Raw genomic sequence first — 22,898 nt, 5'->3', positions numbered from 1 at the left:
CCTGGTCTTCAGGCTGCTACAGTGCTAGCGCCGTGCAAAACATCCCGCCGTCCTCACACCTGTCCGTCGGGTAATCCCACAACTTGCAATGCCCTCTTGTTTGGATACCAGTCCTAGGGCTTCACAGTTACTTGTTACGTGTATGCCTAGACTGTCGTATAATTGTGTTAGTTAGTTGGTTGCTAGCTATGCATAGCGGGGAGCTTTCACTATGAGAGCTGTTAAACAAACAAGAGAATGTGTCTGTGGAGGTAGGGGCTGGTCGAAAGCAAACAAACAAATACATTGGCTGTGTGGGTGAGGAAAAGAAAACACAACTTGTGTGTGCGTCACATAGCCCGCCATCTGTCACTTCCTTTTTTTCCCGTAAGCCTCTGGAATTTAATCTTGGTTTGATGCCAGAGCGTGTTTGTAATGGTTTAAGGGCCATGTTTAAAAGGGTAAAACCCAGGCTTCAACTGTAAGTCCGCAGATTAGGTACGGAGTGTCGACTGGAATTCGTGCAAATCGCGTCCCTGTGTGGATTCTGGCCCCCTTGCTGTAACTTTTTCCCAAAATCAGTTTCAACGATGACAATTTGTGTTACGAGAAATGTAGGAGATCTAAATGAACGCGTAAATATCTGTGGGGGGGGGGGGGTATTTCCCCTCCCATGATTGAATATGCCCTCCTACGGTTCTCTTTTAGATTAATCAGAATGGCCACGTCTAATGCGGATGAGCTATATAAAGCTTTGTTTGTGCGTATGTGAATTTTTTTTTTTCACCAGGACCATTCATGACAAGTACTGTATGTATATTGTTATAGCTTCGCTAAACTTCCAAAATACGTTCCTTAATCAATGTAATCTTTTTTTAAAAAGTGTCCATACGTTTATGTAAGAGTCCTATACTATTTCGTGTGCATATAAAGTACTGGAGAGAGCAAATAAAATACTGAATTTATCCAAGATGAGAGCTGATATTTGGATGGTAATTCAATGATTTTAAAAAAGGTTCTATTTTTTAAAAGGTCACTTGACAAAGCCACCAATTTCCTGCTCTTCGCAGCCTGGCACCGAGGCAATCCGAATCAGACTATTAATTTAACACTGGAGGAATCCGATGAGCTATGAAGTTCTTTTTCACAGATGTCTGTCAGGTAAATTCAAAGATGTCCCAATCCAGCCCCGTGGGTCCCAGTCCCGGTGCACCGCCTGCTCACGTGATCTCCACGCCACCGCCAACCGACGTGAACTCACTCCGGCGAACGTGTTGTGAATGGTACATTTGATGCAGGATGTTGCTGTAAAGTTTGCCCACTATTGTTATCTGGGTGCAGGACTGGGTCGAGCCAAGCGAAGAGTTAATCCACGTCTAAGTCAAGACAGGCAGCAGAGCACAGACGGATTTGCCTGGATAATGTGAAAATACCAACTGTAAGTCCTTCAGCAATTGTGTCTAGACGACGTATACGCACCATTGTGCCATGTAATAATACATATGTGGCACAGCACACACACTGCATGATGTATGCGTATATAAATGACTACGTAGTAATGACTATGGTATAGGATATAGACTTGTTTGTGTAGTCGTAGATACTGTTGATGAGTTCATGTTTATACTCCGCATTGTGGCCAGATCCTCGTGTTGATTCATGCACCATGTGTCCATTAACAATAATACGGCAAATTTTCAAGAAGTGAATCGAAGTATATATTAATATAACGCATTATATTATCCATCAATTTCAATATACATTACTGTACCTGTGCAGATATTATGGAGTTTATACGTGAAACAAAGTGGCTGAGGTGGATTCCAATATAGTGCTGCACATCACAAAATGTGTTTTAAATGTACAAATGCAGACTAAAACGTCGCGAAATGTCACGGTAAGTAAACAAACATTGAGGTGAGTTCAGACATCCATATGCAGATACATTGTAGTTCAACTAAAGTCATGTATCAATGATCATTTTGTTGGGAATGCCTTCACAATGTTCGGCTAGAGGCTGCTGCTGCTTGATGCCTCAATGGTTCCCAAACGAGGGAGGAGAAGAAAACGGGCGAAGTGGAACAAGAAAATGAAAGGTGTTTTTGAGGTGAATCTTAAACAAAAGTGGTCCTGCTTTGAATTAGAAAAGAACACAAAACAACATTGTTTTGTTTTGTTCACAAAGAACTATTAAAAAATAAAAAAAAATTGGCAAGAGTTGATTGCAACGTTGTTATTTTTTTATCACAGCCTCCAGGGTGCCCTGCCATGTATAAATGATCAAACAAATGCAAAACAGCGCAGAGTTTCTTCTGAACAGGAATAGGTTCTGTCGAGCTGCAAGTTTCAGCGCACTACCTCTCTCAGTGACAGCCCCACCACACTCTGTACATAGATATATTTCATACTCTTAGGTTTATTCGGTAAAGTCACGTAGGTAAAATAATAATAATAAAATCATAATTAATGAAAACAACTCAATTAAATCGTCGTGATTTAATTGAGTTATTTCCATTTATTTTTATTTTATTATTATTATTTTTTGCCTACGTGACTTTACCGAAAAAAACTAAGAGTATGAATCCTTGCAGTCACGAAAGCTTCAAATCTAGATATGTTTAATGTCCACTAGAGACTGGTACAAATATAGATTATGTCATACCATTACACGATAATAATACATTCTAAAATAACGTTATGAAATTTCATCAAACATTTAATAATAATAGTTGCTCAATATTCATTGTTCCAATGAAATATAATTCATTTTAAATTACTCGATTGCTTGCCATCTTTGAAAGTGTACACCATTGCTTCTTCAGCAAGGTTTGCAAATGAAAATGCATTTTTTTTAATTAAAAGTCAATGATAAATACAGCTATTTTTATAAGTTTGTTGGGAAATAATCCTTGCTGTAGACCACCAAATGCCTGTTTGGAATGACTTTCAGCAACTACAATGCTCTGCTGAATAAATAAATCTAATTTCCGTGGAAGAGTTGACTAATTTCCTCTTTAAATAAGGAGGTCATGCTAATGGTAGTGAGAGCAGTGTGTAGAGCTGATCACTTCCTTCATTGACACCGTGATATTCCCCGAAGTCTGTTGGATGAATATTACCAATGCTGTGAGCAGTGGCGAAGTATATTAGCCCACTGTTGGATGATCAACTTTAAATTATGCTCTCAATAATCAAATTTGAGCCCTCATCGTTGACTCTAATGCAATACCAAAAGCTCAAAACCGCGTTGACAGTTGTACAGGAAAAAAATGCTGTAAATATCTGAACACGTCACCCTTATTGAGGCGCAGGCTAGGAAAACACATTTTGTGATTATTTTCATGAGGCCATTACATTTGGCACATTGTTAGTACAAGCACTTATGGTGGTGATCTGATACAAGAGATCAGATCACCACCATAAGCCCAACGTCAGTTGTGGTGGCCATTTTAAAAAATGGCTGCCATACAGCAATATTCCACCATCATTGGCATGAATGATCATTTTACTACATTTCATGGTGTTACAAAAAATACTACTATTTGTTATGCTTTTGATGACACTTTGACTGAGTTATTCGCAAACATGCCCTGCAAATGAAAATATAAGCTGTTACAGTGCATATATATGATAATATATTCTGTATAGAGTTTGATTGCTAATTTTGACTGAGGTTATTTATTATCAACAAGTGCAGTCCTGGTCATACAATGTTGGCATTGGAGTGTACAGTACTTGACAATAAATGTGCTTTAGGGTTGTGGACTCACCATTTTGACCAGGGATAGGAGGCAATTCTATGTTTTTTCTGTCTGATAAAGTGAACAAAACATAGACAATTGCCACACGTAAACAGCAAATACAGAATATATCGGGTGCAAATGAAAGATTAATAATAATAATGCTTAAGCTCCACAACACATGCATCGAATCACTTGTGTAATAACGATTTTCGATTCTTTTTTATTGTACGTAATGGGTCCACGTGAGTTCTGCAGCCGCTGGTGGCCGCTACATTCACCAATGTTGATTTAAAAATAATAATTGCGACCCTGTATCGAGAAAATGTAATGAATCACCAGGGGATACGTTGTTACAACTCTCGTATACATTATACACATGGGTATAACGAGGGACTAAATGAAAACAGAGTTTAAAAATGTCACAGACTCTCATTCGTTTAAGCTGCAGCAACCGTGCCATCGTTATCACTGGCATAATCTTCATCATCATCCGCATCATTATTTATCATCGTTCAAATCATTGTCTCTATCATTATTTTCATTTTCACCATCCCCATCGACGTGATAATCGCTATCATCCCCATCATAATATTCAACATTGTCTTCACAATCATCATCTCCTTCTTCGTTTCTAAGTAGCACTATACTCTCTCTGAGGTGGCCCACGCCTGTAATCCGGCAGTGTGGAGGCAACAGTTGATGGATAATGTCAAGTGATGAACTCCCGAATCCACTTGGCTACGGATTGGTCAGGGTGCGGCAATAAAGCAAATGGGTTGCTGACGAATCAGTGCAGACCTATGAGTGTTATCCCTTCATATTGTTTTCAAATATTTATTTTGCCCTACGTACAAAACACTAATTAAAATATAACTGACAAAACATCCAGATGTTTGACGCTCCTGATAAGCTGTAATGAGACTTTTCTAAATATTAAATTCACCAGGGATCTCTCAGAGACTGCCAACGCATTCGAGAATGTGAGAATGCGCACACTTGTGCCACCTGCAATCGGACACAAACTCGTCTTGCATGCGTACTCAGTGCTTCCATTAAACACTCATTACCTTTCCTTTGATGCCTACGCTGGAGCTTCTCCGTTATGGCCTCTTGGAACAACCTCGCCTCTTCATCGCTGGCAAAGCTCAGTCCCGCTTGACAATCCTGCGCCACAATGTGCACAGGGCACAGTTATTATTGTGTTTACTTCCGTTTGCCCAACGAAAGGCCTTACTGGGCCTGAAGACACCTTTTTTCAGGACGTTCATGCCCCCAGTGTCACTATAGGTTAGTCGGTATAATTATATGTGATCTTAGTTGAGTAATTCGCAGATACTTTTTCAGCTTTGGGATATTTGACCCATTCCAGTTGCATGGTATGTGTTTATTTAGAGTGAAGGGAGGGAATCAGATAACCTGGAGGAAACCAAGCCAGAATAGAGGGATAACATAACAACGCCAATTTTAAGCTTTTGTGACTGCAGGGATTGATATTTTTGGTTCTTTCGGTAAAGTCACGTAGAAGGGAAATAATAAAATAATAAAAATAAAACATAATACAAATTCTCACGACGTTTCGGCCACAACGCAAGCAGCCATCCTCTGCAGCTCTGTTCTTCGCTTGAGGACGGCTGCTTGCGTTGTGGGATGACAACATCCCTCCGTTCAAAATCCAGGCTTAAGACTGTCATCCTCTCCTCTGCCTATTACGATCCCTTCTCTGCGAAAGTGTTCCCAATGTAACCTTTATGAGACTGCTGCCCGATTTCCCGTCCTGCCCTGTAGCACTCTATCCCTCGCTCCATCCTGTAAGAAAAATAAAATCCTTCATCTCTCCATGCGCATGCCCCCCTTTATTCTGATACAGTGGCTTGAGATTGAGTGACATTTCGACACTTTCGATATGCAAAATGAATTGCATATTTAGCGTTTTCCACCCATATTATATCCCAGCAGTGCTACTGGCATCATATCGTGAGTCAAACTAAATCCGTTCACAATTCTGCAGCTAGCAGCGCATCGCCGTGCGGCAGAGTATGGCTCTGGAGGATAACGTTGCAGCACTACATCAATTCACGCGATCTCTTTATTTACACTTGGGGCACACATTTTATATGCCCTGCAAAAAAATATTCATCACTGAATCGAACTTAATAGTAACAGTTTCATTTTATATAGCGTCATTCATGCAATTGCATCCCACAATGCTGCACGACAATTATCGAGTTGTGTACACAGATAATACAAAAACAAAACCCCACGACTTAGCAAAGGAAGATAAATAAATAACGATAAATATATGCACAGAACAAGAAAAAATCATCGCAGATAAAATACCTAAATTAATAAATGATTTAAGTCTCCATACCTCAGACCACAATAACAATATTTCGCCGGATTTTTGGAGAACCGTCGCAGGAGGGGTGGTGAAGTGGCCAAAAAGTTACAAGCCAGTTGGACAATAATTTTATAAATGCCTATTTCCCAGAGTATGACAGAACAAATAAATATACATTTAATGTTAAATTTATCCAGCTGCAACAAACCCAATTAAGTAGAACATGTTTTTTGTTGTATATAATGATTTTGTTGTGAAGTTGTTGGTGGCTTGATTGAAACAAAGATCTAATTAAGGACCTGATTTAATCTTCAAATGCCAAAATGTGAACTGAAACCTAGAATCTTAGCAGTGCCAAACCCTGAGTGCTATGACTCCTGAGCCATTCAGCCACCTTGCATTGCAGCAATGTAGTTTCATAAACTCCTTCACTTGGCATACTTCATAACTGCAATACTTTCTCCAAAAGAAATGTGACCACACTACTGCAAAGGCATAACCTTTTTTAAAAACTCCCCAGAGTTAATTAAATAATAACTATACATATTTTACGTTATATTAATTCATTCACTGCTTCTCTCACGCCATGCTGGTTGTCGGAGTTCTTCTACCATACTTCTCCAAAATAGCACCGGTTCAGAAATCACTCGCTATAAATACTACAAATAACTGTGGCTGGAAGTCAAACTCAGGACGTCACGTTTGGAGCAGTACTGCATCGGCGCCCCATCTCCCCTCGCCAATGAGACGCGCATCAATTTATGCACACAGCAAATGGTTGTTTAATATTCGTATGCAAATGATCGATCCACAGGATGTATTGTAATGTTTGCATTTAGGGGTCTGGCGCAAACTAAACTGTACAAGTAAGACAATAAAAGAGGAAACAATACAAACGAGGGTAAAAATACAAACGCGGGTAAAAATTAGACAAAAAGCACATTCTAGAATAAAATGAGAAACTCAAAGCACGGCAATCCGAGTGAGGCGGTTGGCGGAAGTGAGTGTGTGCCGCCGTGCCCGGTGATTAGTCCCTCGGGAAGAGCCAACGCGTGTTTGTCGTTCTGCATCTCAAGTAGCACAATCCACACTTGCCCTTCTGCTGCACCTCCGATGAGCGCGGTTGGCTCCGTGCGGTACGAATTAAGTTCAACATGTGTACTACATACGAACACATTTTACCAGATATCTGACCAGGGTGGAAGAGAAGGCGAAGACAGCCTTGAGGGAGGTTCTCTGGTCGTGCATCTAGCAGAGGATCTTGAGCAAGCAATTGCAAGGCCGTGCCTTTGCCTTGCACCCTCGGTGTGTAGCTGCATTATGATAGCTCTTTGATCTGTTTACCGCATCTTTCTTTAAAAAAGCAGGTAGCATACATGGGAGTCACATTGAAGCTGCGCTTCGGACTTACATCTGCCTCGAAGGTGTGGAAATGCGTTCTCTGCACGTTGTACTTGAATTGGCTGTACAGCTCTTGCTCCCAAACCAGCTTGCCTTCCTGTGGAAAATAAATACATTTAGAGGCGCATTGTATCATCGCAGGGCCTCCGGTGGGGGGGGGGGTGGTTATTTTTGCCGCGATTGTTGCATTCATCAGTGTTGTGCGTTTCTGAGATGCACTCCCTCTTGAAGAGAGAGAACCACTCAAGAGGTGTGAGGATCACGGAGACGAGCGGGGGAAAAAAAACAGCCACATGGTGAGCGAGTTCCCCCCCCCCAATCCCCCACCCCCCAAAGCTCTGTTGCCCTCGACATATCGAGGTGTTATCAGCTGATTAACGAGCGAATACCCGTGAGAGATAACCAGAGCACCCGGAGAAAACACACGCGCGCGAGGGGGCAACACTCTATCCCCGGGTCGATGGAGCAAGTAAAATTTTTTTTTTCGATTTAAAGCTTTCGTGACTGCAGGGATTAATCTTCTTGGTTCTTTCGGTTAAGTCACGTAGAAGGGAAATAATAAAATGATAAAAATAAAACAATAAAATACAATTCTCACGACGTTTCGGCCACAACGCAAGCAGCCGTCCTCAGGTGAAGATCAGGTCTGTCGGAAAGACAGCGTCTGAATGGGACACTCTCATGCAGACGCTGTCTTTACGACATACCTGTTCTTCACCTGAGGACGGCTGCTTGCGTTGTGGCCGAAACGTCATGAGAATTGTAATTTATTATGTTTAATTTTTATTATTTTATTATTTCCCTTCTATGTGACTTCACCGAAAGAACCAAGAAGAAGTACATTCATATTCGTTGTCCTTTCCCCGCACCTCCTACGAGCACGGTCGGCCACGTACGATGCAGGAAGGAGTTCAACGTGCGGACATGCAAGTGGGGAGTCACGTGGGCTGACGCGACAGGAGTCGGGCACTGCACCTTGAGGTTGTAGACGCGGATGAAGTAGGAGCGCTGGGGATTGTCTTTGACCAGGCAGGCCACCCCTACGCAGCGTTTGGTCCACCGTCGCCCATCTCCCGATGCCACGTGCACCTGAACGACGGCTGATGCCAGAGTCTGGCTCAGGCACACACACACACACAAGTACACACACGTAAGTACACACACACACACAAGTACACACACACACAAGTACACACACACAAACACACAAGTACACCAACGTAGGTACACACACACACACATAGACATAAAGCAAAATAATGTGCAGACGCGCGCACACACAACCACACCATAGGCACTAAAGTCAAAGACGGTCACCGAATCGCGTGCGCTTTTAGATGCGCTTCTGCGGCCGTCTGGAACGCTCTTCCTTCCGATATTAGGAAGCAACTGGAGATATGTGCTTTTAAATAATATAGTTTGAAAAATCAATTATCTAAAACTGCTTTTTAGCATTATTGGTTATTTCGGTAAAGTCACGTCGAAGGGAAATAATAAAATAATAAAAATTGCGTTTTGGTATGTTGTCCTTGCCCTGCACCTACCTCCAATTAGCATGGATGGCTATGTACATGCACATTTGAACTCGCAGAGTTTGGACTTGTACACGACACAATGAGACGCAAGCTTCGTGTCGTCCAGTGATTATCTGCGAGACATTTCCGTTCGGCTGATGTTGCCGTATTTCTTCTCTCAGTACATTGTCTTTGTATTCTCTTTAATAAATGTGGAATAGATAAAAAAAAAAGTGCTGCATGGTTAAAAATGAGGATAATTATAAAGGCTTAAAATTATTACTTCTATTAACACAAAATGTCTCTGTAGAGTCTGATATCTTGAAAATTACAGTGACCTTAAAATGAACCCTCCCCTGTCAACGAAGGCACTGATAAGGATTTAAACCGCTCGTTGGCGTATTTGCTTCTGTACCTATCGCTGCCACCTTTGTTTTTTTCCCCCATGAACATCGATAGCCAGCCGCAGAAACGTAATCTTGCTTCCCAGTAATTGTATGTGCGTTGTTTTATTCGTCGCGACGACTTTAACAATTAACCTTGGATATTTTGCTCGAATAGATGCCGATTTTCCTCGCAGGACATTTACACCTACATTTTATTTAGTTTAACTACATTCCATTTCGTCTTGATTTGAAGCTGTCGAGACTGCAGGAATCCATACTCTTTGGTTCTTTCGGTAAAGTCACGTAGTTAGAAATAAAATTAAATTGAATTTTATTTAGTTAGAAATAAAATACAATTTTATTTTACGTGACTTTACCGAAAAAAACAAAGAGTATGGATTCCATTTAGTGTAGAGTGAACAACAAAGTAGAGGCTTTATTTATTTACTTGCCCTGTATATATTAAATTCATTGATTGCACCTCTAATTGTATATCTCTTTGCTTTACAAACTATAAAAAACACCTTTTTTCAACCTCATGATGCACGCCCCACATTTTTTGCTCAGCATCTTGAGAAACAGCTGCATTTATAAAGCACGTAGATCCACGTCCTATTGTACTGCCTGGTTAAAACAAAACACAAAACCACAATAGGTAAAGCCCTGCAATCATTCGCGGACGCCACTGGTGGCCAAAGGGTAGGCCTCAGCAAGTTAAGGTAAATTACATTTTTTACCGGGTAAAAGGGTAAAGGTAAAGGGTAAAGGTTTCGACATGCCAAGGGGTAAGGTAAAGGGTAGGGTAAAGGTAGCTCAGAAGAATTACCCGGTAAATACAGTACCTTGTTTACCGCTATAAGCTCCGTGGCGCAGTCCGTGGCCTCCATTTTAAATTGCGATAATTAATGTCGGACCAGATGGAGACGGTCCACGTTCTTGAGGTAATAGAGGACGAGGTCGATGATGCCAGCAACGGCATTTTTGGGGTTGCTGCGAACAGCAATCATAAGAGGCAGTGGTATGCGTTCCCGTGGGAGCACACACACGATTGGATGGAGGGTGATCCCAATGCACAGCAAGGGAAGAGGCAGTGCGTGCACTGCCGCAAGTGGTTTTCTACCCACACGAACGCGTCGGGGTGGAAAGCCCACCTCAAGAAGCACAACGTGCTCGCCCCACATAGCGAGGTCGGGATGTCGGCGTCGGCGAGCCGCCTAATACAGCAAACGCTGAGCCGGCCAGCAATCCCGCACGCCTCCTGGTAAAGTTTTAGAACGCGGTAGTTGATTTTGTTATCCAATGTGGGATCTCTTTGCGAGCCGCCGGCAGCGACAAGTTCAAGACCTTGGTCAACACATTGACGCAGGGATACGAGGGCCCATCGACCCGCACCATAATTCGCAGGATTGTCGAGCATCACGCCATCATGCTGCCCATCGTCGGGGCGTTCTTCTCCAACCTGGACGTCGCCATCTCGCTCGCCATCGACGGGTGGTCGAACAGCAACCTGAGAGGATTTTGGATGGTCACGGTGCACTGGATCGACACCAAATCTGGTGCGTCGAAATCCATGCTGCGATCCTCGATGTGCAGTCCGGAAGGGGTGTCGGCAAGTGCATTGGGGCCGCTCTGTTTGAGCACCTCCAAAGCCTCGGGCACAATATCTCGACCAAGCTGCTCGCTGTCACCAGCGACAATGGCTCCGATGCGAACAGTGCTGTCAAGACATTGTTCGCCCTGGTCAACGTGGACGCCGGATATGAGCAGTTGCGGGCTTGCCACCATATTTGCTGCATGGATCATGCCGTCCAGATCGGCGTCGTCCAAGTTCTAAAACTAATCAATTCAACAAATGCCGAACTGTGCAAGGCGCTCGTCAATATCAGGTGCAGCAAGGTCGTCCGGCAGTCGTACCGCTGCGAGGCCGAGATCGCCAAGCTCGCCAGCAAGGAGCCGACGCACCAGGACTCGCCGACCAGGTGGCATTCGATGTTTGACATGGGCGACGACGCCATCAAAAAGCGTGTTCCATTGCACATTATCATGGCGCGCTTCCAGGTAAAGCTCACTGAGATATTAACGTATTCTTCAGAAGCGACCTGGCCCACAAACGTATTGCACGAGGTGGGATGAGAAGAATGAAAAGTCTGCATGTATGTATGTTGAACTTCTTTTGCACCATCGGAAGCCAACCGTGTTCATCGGAGGTGCGAGGGAAGGACGAGACACGAAAAGCAGTTCTAAAGAAATTAGTTTTTAATCTAGATTTGAAAGTGCATAGCTCCTGTGGCTTCCTAATATCGGAACGGAGAGCGTTCCAGATGGCCGCAGACGTTCATTTCCAAGGTAAATCCCGTTGAGCGAATAAGCTACTTCTCAAGGGAGTACCCGCACTGTACCCTGCCTGTGGTGCACTCATTAATTCTGCTGTGCGGACAGAGGCGGGGAGGACGATGTCAGAAACAGTCATTGGAAAACCCAATGACGGGGGGGGGGGTGGAGAGAAAAAACGCATCATTAACTACTTCTTAGTCACGATCTCACGATGGCCATTGATACCATCGCACATCGCCAACATTGTATGCCCTTCGCCAGATCTCGCTGCAGCCGCTGCTGCACAGCAGAGACACACAATACCTCTGCCCTAACAGTCCCATCAGATGATGTCACATCAGCACGGTTGTCTACGTACGGTGCGAAAGAAGTTCAGCATACATACATGACCTGAGGCCATTCTCTTGTTCACTGGGCTTGTGGGAACCACTCCAAAGCCTTTATGGGCATTCGGCCCCTGACACACTCACCGTAACAATTGTCTTAGTAAAAAAAAGTAAAAACTGAATTACAACTGGGTTTCAATATTTTGCTCCTGAGTTTCACATCCTTAAGACAATTCTGTTAAAATGCGCCAAAGATGAAATGCGTATTCTCTGGGAGTCCCATATCGTATTAGATATTAAAACCTCGTGTGATATCATTAAATAATTGATGTGGCTCCACGAAAAAAAAAATGTAATGCTATGAATACCTGGGTATTTGGCTCATTTTAATTCTGGCACACAGATCGAACACATAAATAATTATTCGGCTTCTAATTAACTTCCTACCAGCTTGTTTCTTTCACCTTCTTGGCTCTTATTAATTATAGTGGCATGGTTGATAAAAAAAAATATCAAATTACACCCTTAAATGGCTTTGAGACAGTTTTACATTCACCGTTTGCGCTTCACTATAAATGAAAGAGATGCTGCCGCAGTCCGCCGATCAACAGCTCGCGTGCGGTGGGGTAAAATGTGGGTACTCCTGTCTCTCCATACACGTCTGTACAGTGTGGAGGAGTAGACCAATTACCCTCTAGAGCTCCTTCCAGTGGAGGCCCCTTTTCCAGCGGTGGTTTGAGAAACAGGCAGCTACACTTGAGCACCAGGACAAAAACGGGCCTTTCACCCCACGTAGGCCTCTTATGCCACCCTACTATATTTACTGTGATATATGACATTTTTAGTTAAACACGTAGGCTTTCGCGACCAATATTATCCATAATAAAGGGGTTTTTTTCGTTTAGATATTTTTGGGGGTTGTAATCGCCAGCGAAACGTCGGACTCGAATTGTAAATGTTGTGGGTTTACTCTCCAACCCACCGGTGTGCTGAAGTAGTAACTAATTGGAACGCGTCGAGTTTAACGACACATTCATATTTACACGATCTAAGCCAAAAAAAACCTTCATAATGTATATAAAAAAGCTGTTAAATCTCTCATTTTTTCATGCACATATTTTTTGAAAGAGGTGTGATTAGTCTCAAAGTCAATTGTTGTACTGTACTTCTACACTCCCGCGTCTATGTTTCTTGTCTTCATCAACCTGCCTTGACCAGCATGGTGAAGTATCCTCAAATAACCGCCAAACTACACAAACATGTACGTTGCTCGTACAATATAACGAAAGGTTATTTCACGAAGGTAAAACATACATCTTAAACTCTCGTCTAGTGCTCTGGATAATGACAAGCAAAAGCTTAAAATGTGACGCTAATTAAAGCTGTCATTTTGTCCACGTTGTGAAATTGTCACGGCACCAAACTGACCACTGGACGATTGATTTCAAAATTTGAGGACCTCTCGCAAAGCAAAAAGAAAGCGATGCTGTTTACTTAAAGTCAACCTAATATTACACCACGAAAGGTTGTTTTGTAATACGCAGTTTTTTTCTACTTTGTTGAGCTGAAGTTGCACTTTAGCCAGTGCATGCTGTTACACTCGTGATCGGAGGAAGAGATAACGTGAACGCGGAAGTTACTACTCCCCCTTGGCCGTTTCGGTGGCTTTTCTTTATCAAGCGGTGCAGATGGCTGGCCCAGTGAAAAACATTTGCAAGGATAGAATTGTGGCGTCTCATGGTTACAGTCATTTGCATGGGGTTCTTAGCAGCCACCCCCTTTAAACTGAACTACTGTACAGCTGGGTGGCACTGGCGATCCCGATGCCACGCCATGGATACATTTATTTGAATGGCAATGTGACATATTCTTGGTTCTTTCGGTAAAGTCACGTAGAAGGGAAATAATAAAATAATAAAAATAAAATATCATAAAATACAATTCTCACGACGTTTCGGCCACAACGCAAGCAGCCGTCCTCAGGTGAAGAACAGGTCTGTCGGAAAGACAGCGTCTGAAGTGACACTTACCATCCCGGTTAAACTTACGTGTGTTCTCTAAACCACGGAAGACGGGTTTTCACCGTTAAGCATGCAGGCTCTGCCCCGACTTGCGAACGCCCTTGCTTACGAACAAGGCTTCCATAAGATATTCATGTGTGACCTTTCTTACCAGTATCAAAATATAACAATGGGTTTTACCCTTTCTGGCAATAAAACGGGTGTTAAGATGTTAAAACACCAAACAGAATCATTTTTAAAGGAATCGTGTCTGCATTGACCACACGTACTTGTGGTGAACATGCAAACAACAACAACAACATGCTCTGATCATTAATATATGCATTGCCTTTGAAACTGGCGTGGACCAATCAGTTTCAAAGACAACGCATCATATATTATCAGAGCATGTTGAGGTCCATTCCTAATTATACTGAGACCTTTCGAACTTTTAATCGTTACAATCTGTCCAGCTGCTTAGGAACACAATTTTATCGTCAGAATCAAGGCGTATCTCTGCTCAAATTAGCACGTATGTCTATTGGCGGTCCAGATTCAGTTGTCCACAGATGACGTTCCACAAAAAGGTACTTATTATATGTATAATATTCCGACTCATTAGTTAACATTTCTTCTCAATTGTGTCATTCTTATTACAAATTTCCCTGTGGCCATTTCATGTTTGATGCAATGGAACATGCTATTTTGCTGTAATTATTTACTCTTAAAATTGGGGCCCTTACCTGGTAATGAGAAAATTGCAAATATAAGCAGAACTCCATTCTGTATCTCGACAGAGAGATGTTTTAAATGTCTTAATCCATCAGCTTTCCAGACTGATATTATCCAGCAGCATGAGGGAGAAGCAGGCAAACTCTGGACTGGTTTAGACCTTCTGGGTCTCATCAGCGGAGTTGGGCCTGTTAAACAAATGCCGCTGTATTACTAGATGCTATTTGGAAGAGCACTTTGTATAAAATATGGAGCCCCCGGTTCAAAGCAAAAGCGAGACCGTACAGTAAATGCAATATAACTATCCATTGGTATATCTCCAATGAGCATAATTATTTTGGGGTTAAAAGCACAAATCCTATTAATGCACAGTAACTAATTGTATATTCTTGATTCTTTCGGTAATGTGACATAGAAGGGAAACAACAAAATAATAAAAATATAAAACAATAATATTTATAAAAAATATTTTATTGTTTCCCTTCTTCGTGACTTTACCGAAAGAACCAAGAATATGAATCCCTGCAGTCACGAAAGCTTTAAATCAAAATGTAACTAATTGCAGTGTAGGAATTTCCACATTTGACTTGTACTCTATGCAGAACAAACGTCATCCACCGAGTTGTCAGCCTCCACTCAACCGCTTTACCCTTCCCCGCCCCTCGGCAGCTCAGTGCTTTCTCTCTACGACGTCAAACGGTGCATCGCCGCAGGTTGCACGCAACATTCATTCCGCGCGCCGTTATCTTCCACAAAGCGACCGGAAGCACCTGCCGACGACGCGCAAGATGCAGAGACCGCAACGCGAACCCCGCTCTTTCCTGCCGAGCGTTGATGCCTTGTGGGGCGCTGCCTCGTGGGGCAATGCCTCGCAACAGCCACGCGTCCCACGCATACAGCTTTTCATAGAAAAAAAACAATGACAGCAAACCCATTGCTTGTTCGCTCGCTGACAGACTGCAGGTCAGAGTATCATCGGCGTTTCGTTTTGTTCATCGGAGAGCATGCTGATGGTTGCCCAGCTTCGTTATGACACGAGTTATGTATGAGGTTAAAACAATGGCAAATGTATCCGTCTCAGTCGAAAGCCCCTTTTTGACAGTTTATGATGGCGCAATGCTTTTCGTTGGAAACACACTGCTGTATCAGTATACATTTGTTGTGCTATATATCAGTTATCCTGGGGATAGTCTGGGCTCTGCCATGGTACTGTGGAGTTTACACCACTGGTCTATGGCGACAGATATAAATGAGCGCCGTCCATTTGCTCGTTTAAGTGACATTTTCAAAACAATATATACATTAGTTTAACACGTAGGCTTTCGCATCCAATGTTATCCATAATTGAGGTTTTTTGGGAGGTTAGATCGCGTAAATATAAATTTCGGCTATCGCCCGATGAAGCTGGCTGTAATTACCGGCGAAATATTGTTCTCGAATTGTAAATGTTTTGGGTTTACTCCTCAACACACGGGTGTGCTGAAATAGTAACTAATTGTTTACGTGACAAACCTAACGAATTGGCTGTATGGGGTGGTGGCGGGTGTAACGACACACACACCTCTATTATGGTTAATACATTAGTTGGTTTAGATATGCACTCTAAAGTACATGCTGTATCCAACTCTTGGGTGATTCGGTCTTGGTTGATCTCATCAGCATAGCAAGTGTTGAGTCTGCATAGTGCACCGGATGGGTTACCAGCATCCATAACAGGTGACATAGGCTTCGGCGCAAGGTGGATGTGCTGCGAAATTCTGACTGTGCAGCAAAAAACACTTCGTTGGACTGTGCTTCAATGCTTTCACACCGACGTCCCACGCATCCCACCCCACCTTCACCAATCTCCACTGACCAGCACGGCCTACGGTCAAATAACCCACCCCCCCCGTACCAACCCGCAAGGCGAGGATGCCCTTCATCCAGCAGTGGATTGGCAAAGGTCCGTACCGTTACACACATCAAGCCCTGGACTCCTGGTTGACATGAAATCGTTACACAAGCGCACGGCTGCCCTTGAAGTTCTAACAGTACGCGCACTATTTCAAGATATCGCTCATGCTCAGGGAATTATTTTTTTTCAACACGTATACACATGTCAAGCCAACTCTGTCACAAGCACGATTTAAAAGCACGTTTGTTTACATGTATAGCCGCAACGACAAGTTCACCACATTTTCATGCACATACATGTAGTACGCACACAGGAATAACGTATTAAAATGAGATCTTACCAAACATTTTCTTCCCAACATTGCAAACACAGCCTCGTTCTCTTGCAGCGATAAAAGCGTCGACGGGATATTCTGGTTCATCGTTGTTTTTTGGGTTTGTTTGTCAACCGGATATCAACGTTTTCATCTAAAAAATAAAAATTGAGCTTTAAGGACTCAAATTGAACACTATGTTTGCTAGGACTACAAATATTTTGGGGCTTCAACGTACGCCTCGGAGCATTCTGAATGGGCAATGAGCAGGTGCAAGTGTCACGCCAACAGCCGCACCCTCGCTCTGCCCGTGGCTTGATCGCTTCACACCCTTTGCCAGAGCCTTCAAGCGGGCACAGCAACCAAAAAAACAGCCCCAAAGCAGCAGCAGCGGCAGCAGCAGCAGCGCGGTTCCGAGGTCCTTCACAAACTTCCTGCTAACCGTCTGAGTCGACTGTTTCCCCTTCCCGGTGTTGAGCAGGGAAAATCGGGGGTAGTGAGAAACACGCGCACTGTATATTTGCGGACACACTAACTCGTGCGCACGCATGAAATGCATGGGGCGTTGATAAAGGTATTGTCCATTTCTATACTCTTAGTTCTTTCGGTAAAGTCACGTAGGTAAAAAATGAAATTAAAATTAATTTTTATTTCATTTTTTACCTACGTGACTTTACAGAAAGAACTAAGAGTATGAATCCTTGCAGTCACGAAAGCTTCAAATCTAGAATTATCGTCCATTTGACACAACAACAACAACAACTAAAAGTTATAGTAATTTTACAGCCCTTTTTGTCAGTCTCTGTTGGAGAAAGGTCCTCCGCACACTTTGTCTGGCATGGGGGTTATTCGACCCTAAGCTCCTCATGCCGGTGGGTGCTGGTTAACGATTCAGATATCATTCGCCACTACAGCGACGTTCGCTATGACTGGGAATCAAACGCAAGTTGTCTTGCCTCATTGCGCAGGGCGCTAACCGCTCTGCCACCACTCCACAGGTTAAAAAAAGACTTGCAGAAACAAAAGAGTATAATTTTGGTGGGTTCATAACTGGATATTTTGACTTTCGTGAAGTGAAATGTGTCCATGCCACCACGGTGGCGTTTGAGGTTATGGTTCACGTGGCGTGACTGGTGATTGCTTCATCAGTGTGATGTCTCCTGTGCGCCCACCTTCCGTATTGGCTGCTGTTTCACTTCATGTTTATTTATACTACGTCCTACAATTGGACCTCGTGATGAGAGTGACACGGTACCTTTACAACGCCACGACATTAATATCAGCGAGGCTTAAGTGACCATTAGGTTAGGTGGCGTGCGTTAGATCACCCAGTGTTCATTCACCCAAACGCAGCAGTTTTGAACTACGTGGTTGAAATGTTGGCCACGTATTCCTAGTATATTTTTTATGTTTTTGAACTAAAACTAAATCAGAAATGGCAAACCTTGATCATGGAATGATGCCACAAACGTTCTTCTGTTTAAAAGCTGATCTGATTTGAAGAATTAAAAAACACAATCCGCCTTCTCCAACAGATCAATCAATCAATTATTCACGAGCATCAGAGGGAAATCAATTACGGTTTGCAAGATTTAGAGGTGAACCAAGCACCTGAACAAGCTGGCTATAGGAAAACATTTTTTCCACAATATACCACGGAAATATTCTCAACGAAGGTGCTCAGGTTGATAATATCTGGTTATAAAATAGTTGACATATACTGTATGCATTGAGTGAGATATTAATGTATGTACTTCCATACTATATTCACATCCAGATGTGTATTAACAATGGCCATATAATCCAAGATGTTATGATAACTTAGGCGATTTGCATTTGCCTCCAGCACATACTTCCACTAATTTGTGAGATACCAATTTTTCGATTTACAGCTTTCGTGACTGCAGGGATTCATCTTCTTGGTTCTTTTGGTAAAGTCACGTAGAATGGAAATAATAAAATAATAAACATAAAACATAATAAAATAATTCTCACGACGTTTCGGCCACAACGCAAGCAGCCGTCCTCAGGTGGAGTGCAGACCTGCTCTCTGATTATTTTATTATTTCCATTCTACGTGACTTTACCGAAAGAACCAAGAAGAAGATACCAATTTGTTATGGTGTAAATGGTCCCATCGAAAAATGTACTAATTATTTAACTAATCTGTTTGACTGCAGTTTTGGTACGTCTAACGTTTACAAAAATATTGACAGTAAGATAATTTGTTTAATGTCTTTACTTATTTCCTTACATGGTTCGTCATATTTAAACACCTACAATTTCTAATATGGGCTGAATGATTCCGTAATGTACATATACGAACATGTCTTTTTTTAGATTTGTTAGGGATAAAGTATAGACTTTCCCCAAACATAGTGTTTGAATTGACATTTGAATCAATTGCCCCACATTGAAGAGGAAGCTGGGATGCCTACACTCATCCCACCAGAATAAATGCAGTCGTCAACTTTACACGGTGTGTCAATTTTTCACTTCAGTATACCGCTACATTGGAAGAAGGAGACATGTATGCAGCATGAACATGTCATGAACCTTCATACGTGTAACATCAAGGAGAGCAGTGACGCTATACTGCCATCCCAGCAGCCTGGATTTGATTCCTGGCCATACACACCAAGTGGTACTGCCCTCACCACCATACCAAGTACTCAACAGCAACTCCTATCCCTAAAGAAGTGGTTCTTAACCTTTGCTGCATACATAGGTTTGATGAGACAAAGTAGTTGTTACTTACGTGCCCGTACTCAATCTGTGTTTCCATAATTTTCCTTCTAAAAAAAACGTGGCCATGTCTCGCACCCCCAAAAAGGGCATCTCGAACTCCCCCAGGGATGCGTGCACTCCAGGTTAAGAAGAACCACTGCCCTAGAGTCTACAGGGGATCTGTGGCTTCGTTAAATTGGATGTGTGCATGTGTACGTTTGTTTCATATTAAGCCGTTTTGAACGGAATCGTAGTGTTTAGAGCACTACGCTAAAAACTGCGCTACGCACCCGGCGACCAGAGTTCGTCGATTCCCGCTCGTGGCCAACACCTGTGACAAATACATGAACCGATCCTGAGCCTCCCCTAGGTCGACTCAGTCTCAAATGAGTGCCTGGTGAGATGTGTAAACATTACCACTGAACTGGCCCTAATGTGTCGTGTTGGTCTTAATAGGTGCTCGCCAACAGCGCCTAGCCCAAAATTAATGTCATGCCGCAAGCGAATGATTGTATTAATCGCTTGCTTCATTGCCTGCGTATCAGATTCGCCACTATCTGCTGCTGATTTTCTATAGGCAAGGGTGACCTTTGCTTGGTGCATTGTTTACCGTCCGATGGGATTGTACAGATTGCCCACGTTGAGAACTCCACAGAGGACTGCGGTTGGGTGAGTCACGGGTCCGATACAAGAGGGGGGAAGGGCAGACACAGCGAGGGGATGGGAACGTGCCCAGTGACCGAAGTTGTTGGCCTTTGCATGTCTCGGCAACAACATTGGGGCTCACAATCAACAGCGGCCAGGTATAGGGTCCCATTAGACAGTGATGTGTGGTGAGGTCAATGGCTGGGGAGGCACTGGGTCCTGTCAGAGCCAGATTCACATACTGAGGGGGCGTGTCTTCACTGAGGGGGGCGTGTTAGACACGTACCCCTCAGTGAGGCAGATGTGATAGCTGCCTCCCCTGGTGATTTTTTATTACAGTTTCATTACGAGACCAGCGAGCCTAAATATCTGTATACACATACGTGGAATTAGTTACCTGGAGTATGGAAGGCGAGGACATGAAATAAAGGGGTCTACAAGCATTACATTGGTGACATACTGAGATAGTAACAGGCACGCGCTTATTGCCCGCGCTCCATCCAGTTACTGAGGGGTTGCGCAATCCGAGGGGAGGCTGAGCTCGTCGCTGCCTCACCTCTCGTCTCTTCCTGTATGACATTTATAACACAGATCAGTGGAAAAATCTTATAGTTATTTTATTTGATTATTCTTTTTTTTTTACTTTTCGTAACAGCTATTTTCATTGGAGTATGACGGGTGAGGCTCTGCCTCCCCTGCCTCCCCTGACCGCACGTCCCTGCCATTAGAGTTGGTATGAAACTCTAAACAAGTTCCTTGTTCTGTCAGTGCCTCTGTGTACAAAACTTTAAAATGGACACACTGTGCTGAGTCTATTACTGGATTTCTTGTGATGGGATGAGTGTAGGCATCCACGCCTCCCATTTATTGTCGACGGGTTAGCTAACTGTCTATTTAAGCACTATGTTTAGAGAGACGCTTTACTCTATCCCTGCCCTCTCTAATGGTGGAGATGAGATGCTAGTACAATTGTATATAGAACCATTCAGTACATGTGAGACAAATTCGATGTTTAGATCGGGATAATTCTGCCATAGTGTAATGGTTAGAACACTGGACTTGCGATCCAGAGGTCACCATTTCAATTTGATCTATGGGCACAGCAGATAAAACGGAGAACACGTTTCTTAAAATCCTCTTCAATATAATTTAAGTCCATCGTGCTTAGTGACCCATGCACGGATGTTTAAAAGCAAAAGTTACTGAAGCAGACGTACCCTGGATGAGTTTTGACTTCGTGAGTCTCATCAGCAGTGTGTGCTCTGTTAAACACATGTTGGTGGGTTGTCTGGTGTGGTGCTGGCCACCCACCACCCACTCGTGTGCTGTGCCAACGTTCATAGGTGCTCGCTGACAGCACTCGCACTAACATGCTGTTAAGTATGTACGTACAATTCTAGATTTGAAGCTTTCGTGACTGCAATGATTCATATTCTCAGGTTTTTTCGGTAAAGTCACGTAGGTAAAAACATTAAAATTAATGAAAGTAAAATAAAACAAAATAAAATTCACGACGTTTCGGAGGCAACACAAGTCTCCGTCATCAGGTGGGACCGTCACAGCCGAATTAGCTGCATCAAGGTCACTAAGCACGATGGTCGTGAATTTTTATTTTGTTTTGTTTTATTTTACTTTCATTAATTTTAATGTTTTTACCTACGTGACTTTACCGAAAAAACCTGAGAATATGTACGTACAGTTGAACTTCTTTCGCACCGTACGTCGCCAACCGTGCTAATCGGAGGTGGGTTGTTGTCTTTGTTATCGGTGAAGATTCCTCCATGAACATCGCGGGGCTTGTCCAGCAGCACAGTTGAATCGTAGAAAAGAGATTAAAAAAATAACTGTCGTTTTACTCGTAATTCTACAAAAATATATAAAGTATAAGAAACAATGCACAATCTTGGTTTTAAGTGTCGTTTTAGTGTAATTTTACAGATTTGTTTTACATTATCCTATTAAGGTTTTTGAAAGTTTACCCTGCAAAGTTTGCATCGAAAACAAACCTAATCACAGTGGCATAGGTCATTCTAATAAACTTGTAAAGATCCAGTGTGCTTAGAGATAAACAGAAACTCAGAATGTATCTAAATATACTTTGAGTAATTGTCTCTCACAAAATCAGTGTTTGTGCCAAATCACTGATTTCTGTCAATATTAAAATATTAATAACATTAAAGCATTAGTATCACGAGTTTGTGTTAAAAAAAGTGTCCAGCACTAAATAATCACGAATAAATAGATTTGTACATTTTGTGTTTGCACCGTTTTTATAGCACAAAGTATATCCTTCAAGAGTGTTACATAATGCTATGCAACGTTCCAGAACATATCTACTGAAACTTGCTAAAAGCATCAGGCAGCTTAAACGAAATCACATTTTTAACTTTTACTTTTGAATCGACGTTTTAAAGTTGTTTTCTTTAAATGTGTTTACTGGTTGAAGCATTCGCAGATGTGAAAATCGATCTGTAATTTACGTTGCATTAAATGTGTACTCTAAAGGAGTGGAGCACGGTGTGCTTCTTCGAGTTTTGAGGCTGCCAGAAAAACAAAAAATAATAAC

At 42.6% G+C, this 22,898-nt stretch overlaps 1 protein-coding gene across 3 annotated transcripts in view; it reads right to left on the bottom strand.

Moving 5' to 3' along the window:
- Window positions 1–17,410, bottom strand: part of LOC144730027 (actin nucleation-promoting factor WASL-like) — a 31,661-nt gene extending 14,251 nt beyond the window's left edge. Inside the window, exons 1-5 of one of the 3 annotated variants that reach the window (XM_078610492.1) lie at window positions 16,988–17,410; window positions 8,437–8,574; window positions 7,472–7,558; window positions 4,790–4,886; window positions 3,750–3,791 (exon numbers count right to left, since the gene is read on the bottom strand). In XM_078610492.1, the coding sequence (XP_078466618.1) occupies window positions 3,750–3,791; window positions 4,790–4,886; window positions 7,472–7,558; window positions 8,437–8,574; window positions 16,988–17,068 (445 nt within the window). In that variant the 5' untranslated portion in view covers window positions 17,069–17,410. Of the gene's footprint in view, window positions 1–3,749; window positions 3,792–4,789; window positions 4,887–7,471; window positions 7,559–8,436; window positions 8,575–10,203; window positions 10,415–16,987 lie in introns of those variants that run through there. The other 2 variants (XM_078610493.1, XM_078610494.1) reach the window with 2 other exon arrangements.
- Window positions 17,411–22,898: the final 5,488 nt, after the last annotated feature.

This window comes from Lampetra planeri, chromosome 34 (assembly GCF_965212315.1).
Source record: "Lampetra planeri chromosome 34, kcLamPlan1.2.h2, whole genome shotgun sequence".
Classification (NCBI taxonomy): Eukaryota; Metazoa; Chordata; class Hyperoartia; order Petromyzontiformes; family Petromyzontidae; genus Lampetra; species Lampetra planeri.
The sequence above is the reverse complement of the archived record's forward strand: the minus strand, read 5'-3'. Positions and strand labels throughout refer to the sequence as shown.